The 13,528-nt window shown below is 40.5% G+C and overlaps 1 protein-coding gene across 9 annotated transcripts in view; it reads left to right on the forward strand.

Annotated features, from left to right (window-relative positions):
* The window catches only part of Hnf4 (Hepatocyte nuclear factor 4), a 35,153-nt gene that overhangs the window by 7,787 nt on the left and 13,838 nt on the right, over positions 1-13,528 (forward strand). The window contains exon 1 of one of the 9 annotated variants that reach the window (XM_077425637.1): positions 3,039-3,417. The exons of 7 other annotated variants lie outside the window; for them this stretch is intronic. In XM_077425637.1, the coding sequence (XP_077281763.1) occupies positions 3,336-3,417 (82 nt within the window). In that variant the 5' untranslated portion in view covers positions 3,039-3,335. Of the gene's footprint in view, positions 1-3,038; positions 3,418-6,535; positions 7,010-13,528 lie in introns of those variants that run through there. One more of the 9 variants, XM_077425639.1, reaches the window with a different exon arrangement.

Here is a 13,528-nt window from a genome sequence, read left to right on the forward strand (position 1 = left end):
GTTAAACATCGGAGAAAGAAATGGTTCAGGATTTTTTGATTTTATTTTTGTTAAGGAATAAATATAATTGGTATTAGGCGTAACACCTTGCGTACTTAATTTCTAGTATTTCTACTCCATAATTTTTATATAAATATGTTTTAAATTATGCCTCTCTCTATATATATCCAAGAAATAAAATCCTTATGCAACAAAATAACGTCTTCTTTTAACACTAGACTTAAAGTATCTATTTTTTGTCTATATGATGATTATATAATCTTGTTTAGTATCTGTTAAGTACAGTGTGTTGGCTATTATTAAATGTGACGTACATTACTTTTTGTTCTCAGTAATTATTTCTTGTTGCTCGTGATAAATTTTAAAGTGTAGCAGATCTGATACTAAAATAGACGACTTCGTTGGAAAGGCTTATCTGTTTTCCTCCGTTTCGTAATAGTGCAGGATATATGTGTATACCGCTACGACTTCATAATCATTATAATTTTTTGTATAATCTATTGGTCGGAATCAGCCATCTTTAATCACATAATCGATCGATGATGAATTTGCATGCGAGCACAGCACACACTCGACACGTGCTCGCGCCTCATTCTAACAAAAGCGCTTTAATGTCCTTCGCGCGTCGCTCAAAAAATAAATATGCAAAACGCTGTGACACTGTTGGAGTCACATGAAATCCTGGGTTATACACACACGGTATCTCGCAGTTATCGACAGATGTTTTAACAATAACCACCTTGATTATTTTGAGTCTATTTTCCTTCAGCAAAGATAACGAGATGATGGCTCGTTATCTGCCGCGATATTTGTACTTTTATCACCGGATTTCCTGGTAAGAAATCCGAAATGAATATAGCCCTTCTTTAAAAGAGGTAAAGGAATCTACCGAATTAGAGAAATGCATCAGAAAACTCGTCGCGCGGGAGAATTAAGAAATTGAATTATCGAGAACGTGCACTTATGTACGTTAAAAATATTTCTCTTGGATACGTCGCACGTATTCAGCACATCGCATATATGCGATAATAAAAAAGAAAAAGTACCGCGAAGGTTAAAGAGACCTATTGACCTCTTATGCAGCTTCCGAGAATACTCACGGATATTATGCAGTGTTACGTATATAATGCTGACTATTATACCTAACCTGACGTTATTTTCGCTTAATAGAAAACGTATCGCGATTTGCGGTTTTGGACACGTTTGTCACGGGAACACGAGCACATGACGTCAGCTCATTTGGAAAAGTACGGCGAGGGATAATCCGTAGGACGTGACAAATTGCCTCGAAAGTTACGATTTACGTGTATAATATAACGTCACTGCATGCTAATTTTTCGCGATGTCGATTTGCTGTCGATCACAGTTTTAATCGACGCAACCTGAACCTTATAGTTGATGCGTGATGTTAGGATAGGTCACTTCGATGTATCATTGCAAGGACTTATCTTACGCTGGAACGCCTCGAATATGGATGAACGTGACTCATTGATATCATTTTTACAGTTATTGTTACCGCGACATATCTTTACAATTAAAACTTATGCAGTTATCGTATATAAAAGATCGTAAAAAGTATCCGCAATTACATATACAAATTTTTAGCGAAGAAAACATATTAGCTCTCTTTTTGAAATGGTCACGTCTAAATGGGGCTTTATTCGGCTAAATAAGTGTTTCGCGGATCGAGGAGGGAAAAGGAACATTAAGGGAAGGGATACGGAAGAGATTGATAAAACGATCTCTCGCTTCGGAGAAACACTTATAAAATTCGTAAAAACTGCCCAAGAGACATTGAAAAATGAAATATTGTTTTGTCGCAAAGGAGAAGCTGGTACGACGGGTGTGCGGTGGCAAAAAATCATGACGAGCACTTACTTCTTCGACCTGGTTGCAGCTAGCAGACGCCATTCTATCGTACACTGATTGCCATGTTTTTCTCGCATGATCATCATTTACATAATCTTGCGAACGAGCCGTCGTTGTATGAAGTTGATACGCGTCGTTGATGCTTTTTACAATGTTTGACATTACATATGATAATGTCTTGCACTACAAACACCAAAAACGCGGCGCACGTGTCCTCCTTCAGCACGAATTAATATAACTACATACTTCAATACTTCAGAGCTTTTTTTTTTTCAGTAATTTGTAGTTGGATTTCGTAGTTACGTTCCGTTTGTGTGTTTTGAAAAAATTGATGGGTCGCATTGCTTTGCAAATGTAAAAATAAAGGAACGCGTTTTCCTTCAGTTCGAGTATATTGGATGTATTTTTGTGCCCCCTCAAATTTTCAAATCAAATTGTTTTAAGTAATATTGTATAAGAGATTACGTAAGTATTCTTACATAATAACAGAATTTCTAATATATATATATATATATAACTGATATATAATTTTATAATATATTTTTATTTTCTTATTTGAACAATGTGTGTGTCACAGTGCTTCAAGTTCTTAAAGTATGATTTTCATTCTAACAAATTTCTTGTTACAAATTCTTGTTAATATCTATTTGATTAAAATAATGTAAAAAAACTTCAAAAATTATATTTGCTAAAAATAGACGGTATCGGTTGGCTAATGAAGTGTTTAGAAACTATACATTTCTAATAAGGGTTAAAAATGGAGTTACATTTTACTAAGAACCATTTTACAGTCTCTAATTTTAAAGATAAATTCTTCTAGAGCAAAAAGTAAATTGTTTCCATGCGGATTCGTTCTTAAAGTGTTTGCTTGTATTATATTTACGCCGTTAATCTGACTTCATTTGTATTATTAGTGTTCGATTGTTTACCTTCTTTGCGAGGACCAGCCATCAATCACTCCCCCCTTGCTCTCCCTTTTTCTTTAATTGTTTCGGAGGAAAACATTCCAACGAACCTAATGCATCGTATGTGCATAAGTGTAACGGCGAGCAGGACAAGATTAGATTATCAGTTTCGAGTCATTCCCCCTCTTCCGTTCCCTCCTCTTTTCCCACTGCGAGCACCGTTTACCCCAGCGATCTCTCAAAACGAAAAATTCTATCCCGCACTTTAGTGCGTTCGTCGAGATCAAACCGTCGTGTAGAGCTCCTCCGTGACTTCGCGTATAGCTTCTTCTCGGAGTTACACTCTCAATACCGAGTGACGGCGCCGGGTCATGTCAACGACTAGAGGCTAGGATCCGTATGACGACAGTGCACCGTACATCATACGCCGATCTGTTTACGAAACGCGTACTGGTATAGTGATCGCGCAATCGACGTTTCGTCTGCATTCGAGAGTGGTCTTGGTCTCGTTATTCCGCGACGATTGCCACTACGAAACGCAGCGAAAAAGAACGCTCCGCGATGAAACTCGACGACGAGGCCTTTTCCTTCGACATATTTCAGCCCGATCTGGATTTCGGTACCTGTGAATATCTCGGGACCTGTGAGTATCTTTTCGTGTTTGTACAATAATAAGAAAGTGTGATCTCTTTTTTTAGGGGGGGAAAATCACGCGTGATGATCGCATTCAAAGATGTATTGGTATTTCTTTGACGCGTAAGTTATGGGTATGCTGCGCAAGTAGAATTACATGATATAGGTAACTTGAAAAAAAGCGGAAAATTGAAAAAGAAATAAGAGAGTGTGAAATGCTGTAGTAAAAGAAACAGAAGCTTAAAAGATACAGCAAATTTTCTGAGCATTATAAGTTAATTTATAGGTATATAGTTGATATTTTCTTTCATTCGGAAAATGGTTTATCTTTTTATCTAGTCATTTAACTAGTTTCATATCTGTTATCAATTATCATTGCAGTGGTACTTACACATGTATCAAACAGATTACGAATATCTCGCTTTTTTGATTGTCGTATCACATAATTTACGACGGTTTTGACGATCATAAATAAAACACCGAAATCTCTCTCTCTCTCTCTCTCTCTCTCTCTCTCTCTCCAATAATCTAAGATTGCTAAATTTTAAAAAAAGAAATGAAGCTGAAAGCCCCGGATATTGTAATATTGCAGATATGGGTATTTATAAAAAAAAAATCGTAAATGGATGTATTACAGGGATATTGCATGGAATTTAACATTTGCAATTTAATTTCTTGGATTCTATTTCATAAATTATTTGTATTGACGTAAACAGTTTGCTTGTCAAAAAATGTTTAATTTTTTAAAATTTACGCAAATCTACTTTTCCGATCATCGGCGAAAAAATAACGAATATTCCAAGTAATCATCATAATTCGACTATTATTTGAGCTTGTGCGTACTGCAACAAATTGCATCGACAATTGCCGCAGTTTGAAAAACTTGCCAAAAATATTATTGAGAAAATGTATCTTTTCATCTTATCTTATCCTATTTCCACACGGGATAAGATACCAATTTATTTTACGTTAACTGTACACATAGACGAATTATCTAATGGCAGATGTAAACTACCGTTAACCTTATACGAATTCCTCCGTTAAATGCGATTACATTATCATTTGAGTGATGTTTATTATTAGACTTCTCAAGTCGACGTTGTCGATTTTTAATATACATAGATATATTGCACCGTTGTTAATTGTTTTTCTAAAATCAGATTCGTGCTGGAAAATGTAACATGTTTATACTTTTCGAAAAATCCTTTTTCCAAATGCCCACGCAACACGAGCGTGGACTGATGTGTATATCATCCAATAATAAACTCGATGAAATTGATTTCAAATCGATGGGCGCTTATCTAATAGATATGAAATTGTTTAAAAAAAGCGCAGGGTGTAGCTCCGTCGATTATATCACCGCGAAATGTTGTTCACGTTTACCGCGGTTATCTCGCAATTAACGCCCGACAAATCAGCCGTATACAACGCGCGTGACGCGATACGAAAATCTAAAAATACACAAGGCAGACATCCAAAGATACTGGCGGCTTCATTGCACTACGCTGGTATTTCTGTTTTCTCGGTACCCGTCGGCCCGCCGCTCGCGGAATTATCGCGGTCGTCGTTCGTCACCCCCGCAGATTTTTCGAACAATGCGACACCGCCACCGGTGATACCGAGTGCACACAAGCACGAGCGCTAATAAGCATATCCCCGACACGCGGGAGAGAAAAGGGGAGGAGGCGAACGCGCGAAGAAAACGGAGGCATGAATCACACTTTCGTTAGCTGTCTCATTGTCCGTCGGTGCGGGAACAGGAGCTTTCTGTATTGTGCTTTATCGCAGGGAAACTGACTCACTTCGGTTCTTTCCTCTCTCTTCCTTTCCGTCTTTCTTTCTCTGCGTATGTCCAACCGGCGGGAGCTTTGTTACACGCACGTCGTCCTCCGTGGCTTGTGTTCGCGCGAAAATCGCGAGCAATCTCAGCAGTCTCTTTGTCACAGCTGTCTATAGTAACAGATAGGGAGGTCAGTCGTGCCGATGGAGAAAAAAAATAACGAACAATAACGAACAGCTCGGACACAGCGATGCGCACGGGAAAACGTCGGAAGGAGTTGATTATTGAACAGAGATATGCACGAAATTAAGGAAGTTATTGTTCTTTCGTAAACGAACGAGTTTTGCTTTAAGCGTACACATTTGTATCTGATGTAAAATTTTTATTTCGTATTAATATTTTAGAATAGATTTTGAAAAGAGCTTTCTTGAAGGATTTCGTGAATTCTTAATCTCGTTTTACATTTTCTTGAGGATCTTTTGTCGCTGTTGTAAGTGATTGCTGTTAATGAATCGCATGTTAATTTAATTAATCATCCCGCGCCGAGTAACGACTCTTAACGTTGCGTGATATCTATAAGCATGATCTATGAAGGAGATAAATATATGCACGTGCGAGAGGCAATATGTATATTTTTGACAACGCAAAACCCATTTTTTGTATGTTTAGCCGGTTCCGACGCTCACGCAGGCTCTCGCACAAAAAGAACGATGCAGTTTGCGCGCATCTGATCTCAGGCGTCAGTTCCTAGGACGCAATGACGTAATATATCATTTGACAAACCACCTGGCTCCGTGATGAATCGTCATAAATAAATAGGTAGCATAACGACACGCTTTCTTGTCTCCGTCGTGGCAAGGACAAAGAACTTGTCGATTTGCATTCGCGTAACAAATTGTTTTTCGTTACAGCGCGGAGCGCGGATATCGACGTTCCTGGTCAGATGAACGAGCGAGATTAAACGATCGTCAATATCGTATCGTTCCGATCTTATCACCACATATTTTTTGATTACTGAATTTATTTCACGGTTATATCTCTGGGGATATACACAGGTCGTTGAAAGATACGAAACTAGCTGAAGCGTAATCTCGCACCTGAGAATTTTTCCAAAGATTGACAGTTGCGGAGTTGCGTGCCCCCTCGTTCGGGGGAGGAAGGGGGGGGACCATTAAAAAATCGGTTACACAATCTCTCAAGATCTTAAGTATCTCTGTAATCCGGAAAGACCCGCGAAAAGATTCACGAAGCGCACGATCGCGTTAAACGCTCACGTCCGCGGCTCCGGCCTCCCACCATCGGGAAACCGTGGCAAGCAAGGCACGACGGCAAAACGTGCGTACGTTTACAGCTGGTTTGCCAGTCGTCACCGGACCGCCGTCGTGGTGTCTGGCGAAGGTTATTAACGCCGTCGTGATTATTATCGTCACCGCTCGCGTTCTCGTTCGTCAACCCGTAACTTTTCGGCACCGCGTTAAAATCGTTCAGTTTCGAGACAGGTGGAATCATGAAGGATTCCTGGTCATCTCGCATGAATACGCGCCTCACGTATTCATAGAAAAACATCGAGAGGAGAGAGAGAGAGAGAGGGGGGTGGAGGGGAAAGAGGAAAAAAAGGAACAATCGGTAACGGACGGAAACGGCGAAATTAATCGAGGATTGACCTCTCAATTGAATCGCGAACGGATAGCCGGTAAGAAAGTAAACACGTCGCCAGCGTGGCGATAGTGATCGAGAGAGTGGCGATTGATCGAGATCGAAGGGGACCGGCACGGAGACCAACCGGTTGAAAAAGAGAGTCCTCACGAGATGGGCCTGGCAGGTGCGCTCCTGTTCCCTTTTTATTCCTCTCCGTTGCATGCGTTACATTATCGTGTCATTCCCGTTGTTATATCTGCAAGTGGAGGATCGTAAGGGGATAAGTATCATTTTCCAATTGCGACAATGTTGAGCATTCTTTAGCAACTCTGTTGCGCGTCAGTTTCGTTTTATTTTCAATAACTGACTCTTCATGAACGTTCATTGTAATTATATTTTTCGTTTTTATTTTTTGCTTTTTTATTTTTTACTGAAACAAAAACGAAAAAAAAAAAAGATTCTCATTGATTAATAAAGGTAAATTTAAGAAATTTATTGTTCAAAATGTTACACAGCCTTTTGTGATTCTCCACTCTGGTTATTATCGCAAAGTCATCGAATCATGTCTCGCGATTACGTAACGAGGTACTATTTTGATAAAGAGAACAACATTTATAAGACGATGTACAAAGTGGGCTAAGAGCCATAAACTGAAATTTATTTAAAAATGGTGTGAATATTTTCTTGTATAACGAATTTAATTGGTGAGTCAACTGCGTTAGAATTCGTCATAGATAGGCGACAGTCCATATTCATTATTACTCATATTATGCGAAAAGTCATACGCTTATCGATGGATGCGTGCACCAACTATTATGAAATCGCGTTCTTTTATTCTAACGATCAAGAAAATTCTATTTTACCATTATTTAACTTTCTGCTTGACGAAATAAAAATCAACAATCGCATTGTTCGAAATAACATTTAAAATTTGATATTAAGAAAACGTACAAAAATTGGTCAGTTTTTCAGATTGAATAATTTAGCGACAATAACTTAACTCGTTTCCTAAATTTATACATATATGCTTTGAAAATTAATCCGCGCACTTCATGTTTTTAAAACATATATTACTTTAGTAAATTAAATTCCTCTCTGGCTCTCAAAGAAGCGGCTGGACCACTCTATCTTGCCGGGCTTTCCAATTCCGGTTGTTTATTCGACGTTACGTAAAAGAATATATCTCTCCGCGATATGTAGCGCGCTCGAAAACTTTCCGGCGACGATTAGAAACGCCAACAGCGATCATCCCGAAGGAAGATTTTGCGCGCGAGACGGCCGCTGGCTCGCGTTCGATCTAATTGTGCCATGACCTAAACGTGACTTGCGTTTTCGCGTGACATTCCGCATCCGTGTGTGGCTGCGCGCTGCGCGTTGAGGTCCGCGGTTGCATCGACGGTCTCTGGATTAATTAAGCCTGGCTCGAGGAGTGACTTGCCGTTCCATTTTAGAATATATCGCCTGTCACATCGGCAGAGAACAATAATTCAAATAATTTTACGTCCGAATAGCGAGCTCAGCGCTGTCGATTTCGACATTCATATCGTAAATCGTATCGGAGAGACAACAAGCAAAATAATAGCGAAATAAAACACTATTGAGAGATAACGTATAAAGTTAACATTACGCAATAAAATTTATGATTTTATGTATATCTCTTTTTAAATAGAAATTATTTTAATATGTCAAGAATGTATTATTTTACAAATCTGTGCGACTAAATTTTTCTGTAAATATTCATTTAATTTTGAAAACGGAATTTATTTTGGAAATCATTCTTCTGCCTAAAAAGCGAATAATTCTAGCTTATATCTCTGTATCTTTCATATGATTATAGAGCTTTGAAGAAACATAGTGATCATCTCTAGACATATCCAGAAATACTGTTCACTTTAGACGTGCTTTTTACGCATTACGTCTTTTCCTCTCTAAGGCTGAAATGTACAACTATTTGATCTTAAACGCGGAAAGAAGGAGGCAGCTAAAGCAAACAGATCTCAAGTCTCCGGGTAGAGAACGTCGCAATTAAAAATCTCACTGCGATGTGAGACAGAAGGAGACAGAGAAAGAAAGAGAGAAGCCCCTTATCATTTCAGTTGACACATCGTCGTGTTATCGTCAACGGCGTCGCACTGCGAATATTCGCACCGTGCACAGACAGTGGCGTATCCGCGTTTTAGTACCCCGACTCTTATAATATGGCGCCAGATCGTGACATGCGTGTGCATGTGTGTGACTGACGCATCAATATAGCATGTACGTGATAGCAAGAATTCACATAATTATAAAAATGGGAGTAAAGAAAGGGAGAGTGAAGAACGTGATTAAAGTACTTAACGATCGTATCGAAATAAAATATTTAAAACTGACCCTTTATAATCCACTTGATGTTGTCATCTACGGTTAAATACGTGTAATATTTTTACATTAATTTTCAATATTTAGTAAAATAATTTTTATCGAAATTCTGTTAAACTTATCTAGGATTTATTGAGAAATCTCACAGAGGCTTATCGCTCTCATGTTTGGTTTTCCTTGAATATTTTTGGCTCGTATCAAGGTTGGATACTAACAGAAATACAAATTTGATATATGGTGATAAATTTCTCCGATTATACGATTCAAGATTACGAAAGATAGCGGATTGAATTATCGTGGATGAGAACGTGCGACTTGACAGGCGTAAAGGCTGCGTTCGGAAACTTCACTCGGGGTGCGTCGTTTTGTCCTTGTTCAATTATTAGTAAGTAACAAAGATAAAACGATGCTGGTGTACACCCGAGTGAAGTTTCCGAACGCAGTCTGAGTCGTGCAGAAGGCTGATGAGAATCGTTAATAAGACGCGGATTTAACAATGTTTGTTTATTCCGAGTTTGCATAAACAGATAATCGCGCTACAGATTATTCTTATGCTGATTTTAATGATCGGTTATTATATGAATTATTAATAGGATTACGCTGGAAAGTGCGTTGCAAATAAAATCTTTTTTTTTTTTTTTTTTTTTTAAAAAAAAGGCCAAAGTTAAAACGATGACGCCGATGATTTATTGATTTTTATGGGACGCAGATATTCTGAATCACGCACATACATCATTCGATAATCGTGTATCGCACGTCTGAGCTTCTTATAGCTTTGAAACGGAGTAAATCTAGCCGTCGTTATTTAAACGTGACATTTGCAATTCAAAAATATTATGAAGTTTTTTGGGGATTTAAAAATAATTCATTTGCACAGCGCGAAGCCGTATTAACCGAATAATTCGATAAAGCGTGAAGCAAATATGGCTTAATTTGCATCGAAGCTCACGTATTCAGATATTTAAACGGCGACAAAACAAGAGACAGTGGCAAGAGGACGATACGGAAGTATATACAATGGACGTTTTGTTTCCTGTTTGGTGTTTCGAATTGAACGTCGCTGGTCAATTCAGCACCGGTCAACAGGAAGGCGCGTTTTAAGGTTGGCTCCGGAGTAATTACGTCTTTTCGTTTCTTTCATCGTGTCCTCTCCCTTACCGCTGTTTGACTATGCTAATGTCGCGCTAACAGCCTAGGCAAACTAGGCAATATATCTGTGCGCGCCGCTGAAAAACTACAAAAGTAAAGAAAAAAAAGAAAAGACCGTCTTGGCACGGCGGCTTCGAGTCGCGCCGCGCCGCTTTAAGCGTTTTATTTAGCCGGTGGGGCATGCATAAATAATTAATAGTCTGCAAATTGATTCGCAGTGTCACTATGACGAGCATGTAGCGTACGCGCGCGATTCCACCGTCTAGAAATATGAAGAAAATAGGAACGCGGCGCAACGCCGATTACCTTCTCCTTCTCCCGTGTAACCCGTATACGTATTAAGTTGGAATCTATTAATTTTCTCGCGGTCGGGACCGAGAGACGTTACGTAACATAATAGGACACGCACGCGACGCGGCTACCGCGTGTCGTAACCGCGTCGCGTTGCATTAACCTAAGTAGATATCAATTGGACACCTGAAGGCGGAGAGGCGTTCCTCCACGTCGACGGAGACGGCAGGAGAAAAGAGAGAAGAGCTGTTCCTTCTCGAAGAGATTACGATTCCGCGTTACGCGCGAAGCGTATTGAAATAGCAAAAGTCACTTGAAATAGCAAAGGACACTTCTATCGATGAATTCTTTTTAACGATCTCGCGCGCGAAGTTAAAACGCAAAGATCACGCAGGTGATCGACGACTTCGTCTGTTTCTCAAGAAGAAACAGCGGATTGGCATACCGTGTTATGATAGCGTTCGGTAAACGTAGCGAAAGTGATGCACGAAAGTGAAAGCACCGCACAGGTATCATGGGAGAAAAAGAACACGAAGAGATAATTACGTTATCACGCATGACCACCACCACCGCGTTACAAGAAGGACTTCGTGTCTAGGAACGTGTGTTTTTAGATTATTTCTTTTTTAGAGGGGTTTTCTTGTTGCCGAAGCGACTTAGCCGGAAGGGAAGCTAAAAAAGGTTCGCGCCTGACAGCTGCAAACTTCGTTCTGCATTCAGGAAAGGCTCGAGACATACCGTGTTTTCCACGTACGCGCGTTGCGCCGTGTAAGGCGAAAATATTTCAGTCATTACGAATTTTTTGTGCGGCTTGACGTGGCGTAACGCCCGTTCAAGGTAGCCCATTAGCTGCCGAACAGCGCGCGATTAATCATATAGTTATATCCTCTCATTAATTTCAACTTAGTGAAACGATCACGGCACAATGGTTTTTGATTTTCAAGGAACTCAGATAATTTCAAAAGAAAAGCATCAATCGGAGGAGTTGGCCGACAAAATCGAAGCCTTCGTCCAAAACCTTCAGTTTATTTTTTACGACCCGTGACTATCTACCGTTGAACTGAATTTTTCCGTTCGATGATTTTTCGAAGAAACCAGTGATTGAAAAATAGCGCGGTAAATCGTCTTTGTCTTTATCCGCGCGATAAAGCGTGAAGGAATTATCTTTGAGCAAGGTATTATCTTTTATTTCACGCGACTATTTCGTTCCTCGGCATATGTACGCACGAAATTGTCAGAACCGTGTTAAGCAAACAATGTCGACTTTGCGATGCAAAGTTACCTTCGGCTGCAGTTCTTAGAAAAATGATAGGACAACTCCGTGATTGACTGACGCAAACAGCGTCGACATTGTCGCGGAATATCGCACGAGAAACGATAAGGCTTCCGTTGGATTAATCTCGATTTATATGAAGACTGAGAATGCAATTTCTCAGTGAGATAAAAAGAGGGAACACGTCATTGATTTACTCCTAATTATTCACGGAAAATACGTGTCTCGCTCGATATTCGATAATTTTTACATGCTTCGGTGAATTCGAAGAAGGGCTTTCGCGTCTCTCCTTCCCGTGATCGTCCTCGGTTATTCGACATCTGCATCTTTATCGTAGACAAACGATGCGTGAAATATATGATTACTTTGTAATGTATATGATTTACAAGCACAGCGTGAAACGTCGATCCGCGCGAACGTAACGCGTTTTTCTGCGGAAGGAGGAGGTTTCAGCTTCACGAGAGTGTCCTCGAGATGAAGATAGGTGAAGGATGAGCCAAGGATGATCAAATGCGCAAATGTTTTCGTTGAATCAACCGAGAGCTTCGGAGATCATATGTTACTGACGGTTTGCGGGCACCTGTCTCGCCTGTTCGGTTATTGTCAAGTAACACGGTTGATCGCGCGCGTTCCAAAGAGAGAAGTCCGGTTATATACGCGCGATTTTGTAATAGCCTCACGCAGGAGCGAGAGGAAAGATGGAGTTACGACTCGGATCAGACCTTAACTGCGAGCAATACCGTGTATTTCAATGAATTTCACTCATTAGCGCGCATACATTTCTCAATCAATTGAAGCTCGGTCGCTTTTACGAGACGCACCTCGCTCGTATCCTAACGAAACGCAGCTTCGAAGACGACAGACAGTGAATCGAGAGGAAATCCTGAAAGCGAGTTGAAAAGAGCTCGAGTCCGAAATTTGCGCAAATTTTTATCTATTTTTAAAGTTTATGCGAGAGTTTATGCTACAGAAGTTTAGAAAATTCTGGACGCTCGGACATTCAATGAATTTATCAAAGTACCGATCTGCTGACGCAGGACGATATACCAGAAAACCGCGTACGCGTAACATAGCTGACGCGAATTCGTTGTGGACGCCGCATTTTTTTGCACGACACGATAATCATTTTCTTGGCGCGATTACACGTTTTCTTTTTCTTCGCAACGCGATTGGAAACTTTTATCCGTTGGTTCCTCACGTCCGCTCTGTTTCACGAAATTCGTGATGGATCCGTTCCAGGCGCGAACGTCCTCGCATCAGTTCTCTTTGACAGACACGATACTGCCTTAGAACAAACGGTCTTAATCGTCAGCTATCGTGGATCATGAATCATCGCCGAGATTTGCGTTCCCGGGATGCGTGGACTCGCGCGTCGCACGAGCAGATCAAGACGCGCCGAGGAGGCGCGCGCCAAACGTCTTTATCATCAGGGGTGTCTTTAAGGTGTATCGTGCCACGCGGTCGGGGGCTGCGTGTATGCGTGCGCGCGCGTATGAGCAAATGCGGGTCACCGAGCGTTTAGACTTTGGCACACATACGCCGGGTAGGCTCCGTCTGGTCTAGGCGGCCGAGCGTTGATATAGCGTCTTCGGGGATCATGGGGGCGGATCGGAGGATCGGGTATCCGCGTGC

Source organism: Temnothorax americanus, unplaced genomic scaffold (assembly GCF_048541705.1).
Source record: "Temnothorax americanus isolate GAGA-0224 unplaced genomic scaffold, ASM4854170v1 Scaffold9, whole genome shotgun sequence".
Taxonomy (NCBI): Eukaryota; Metazoa; Arthropoda; class Insecta; order Hymenoptera; family Formicidae; genus Temnothorax; species Temnothorax americanus.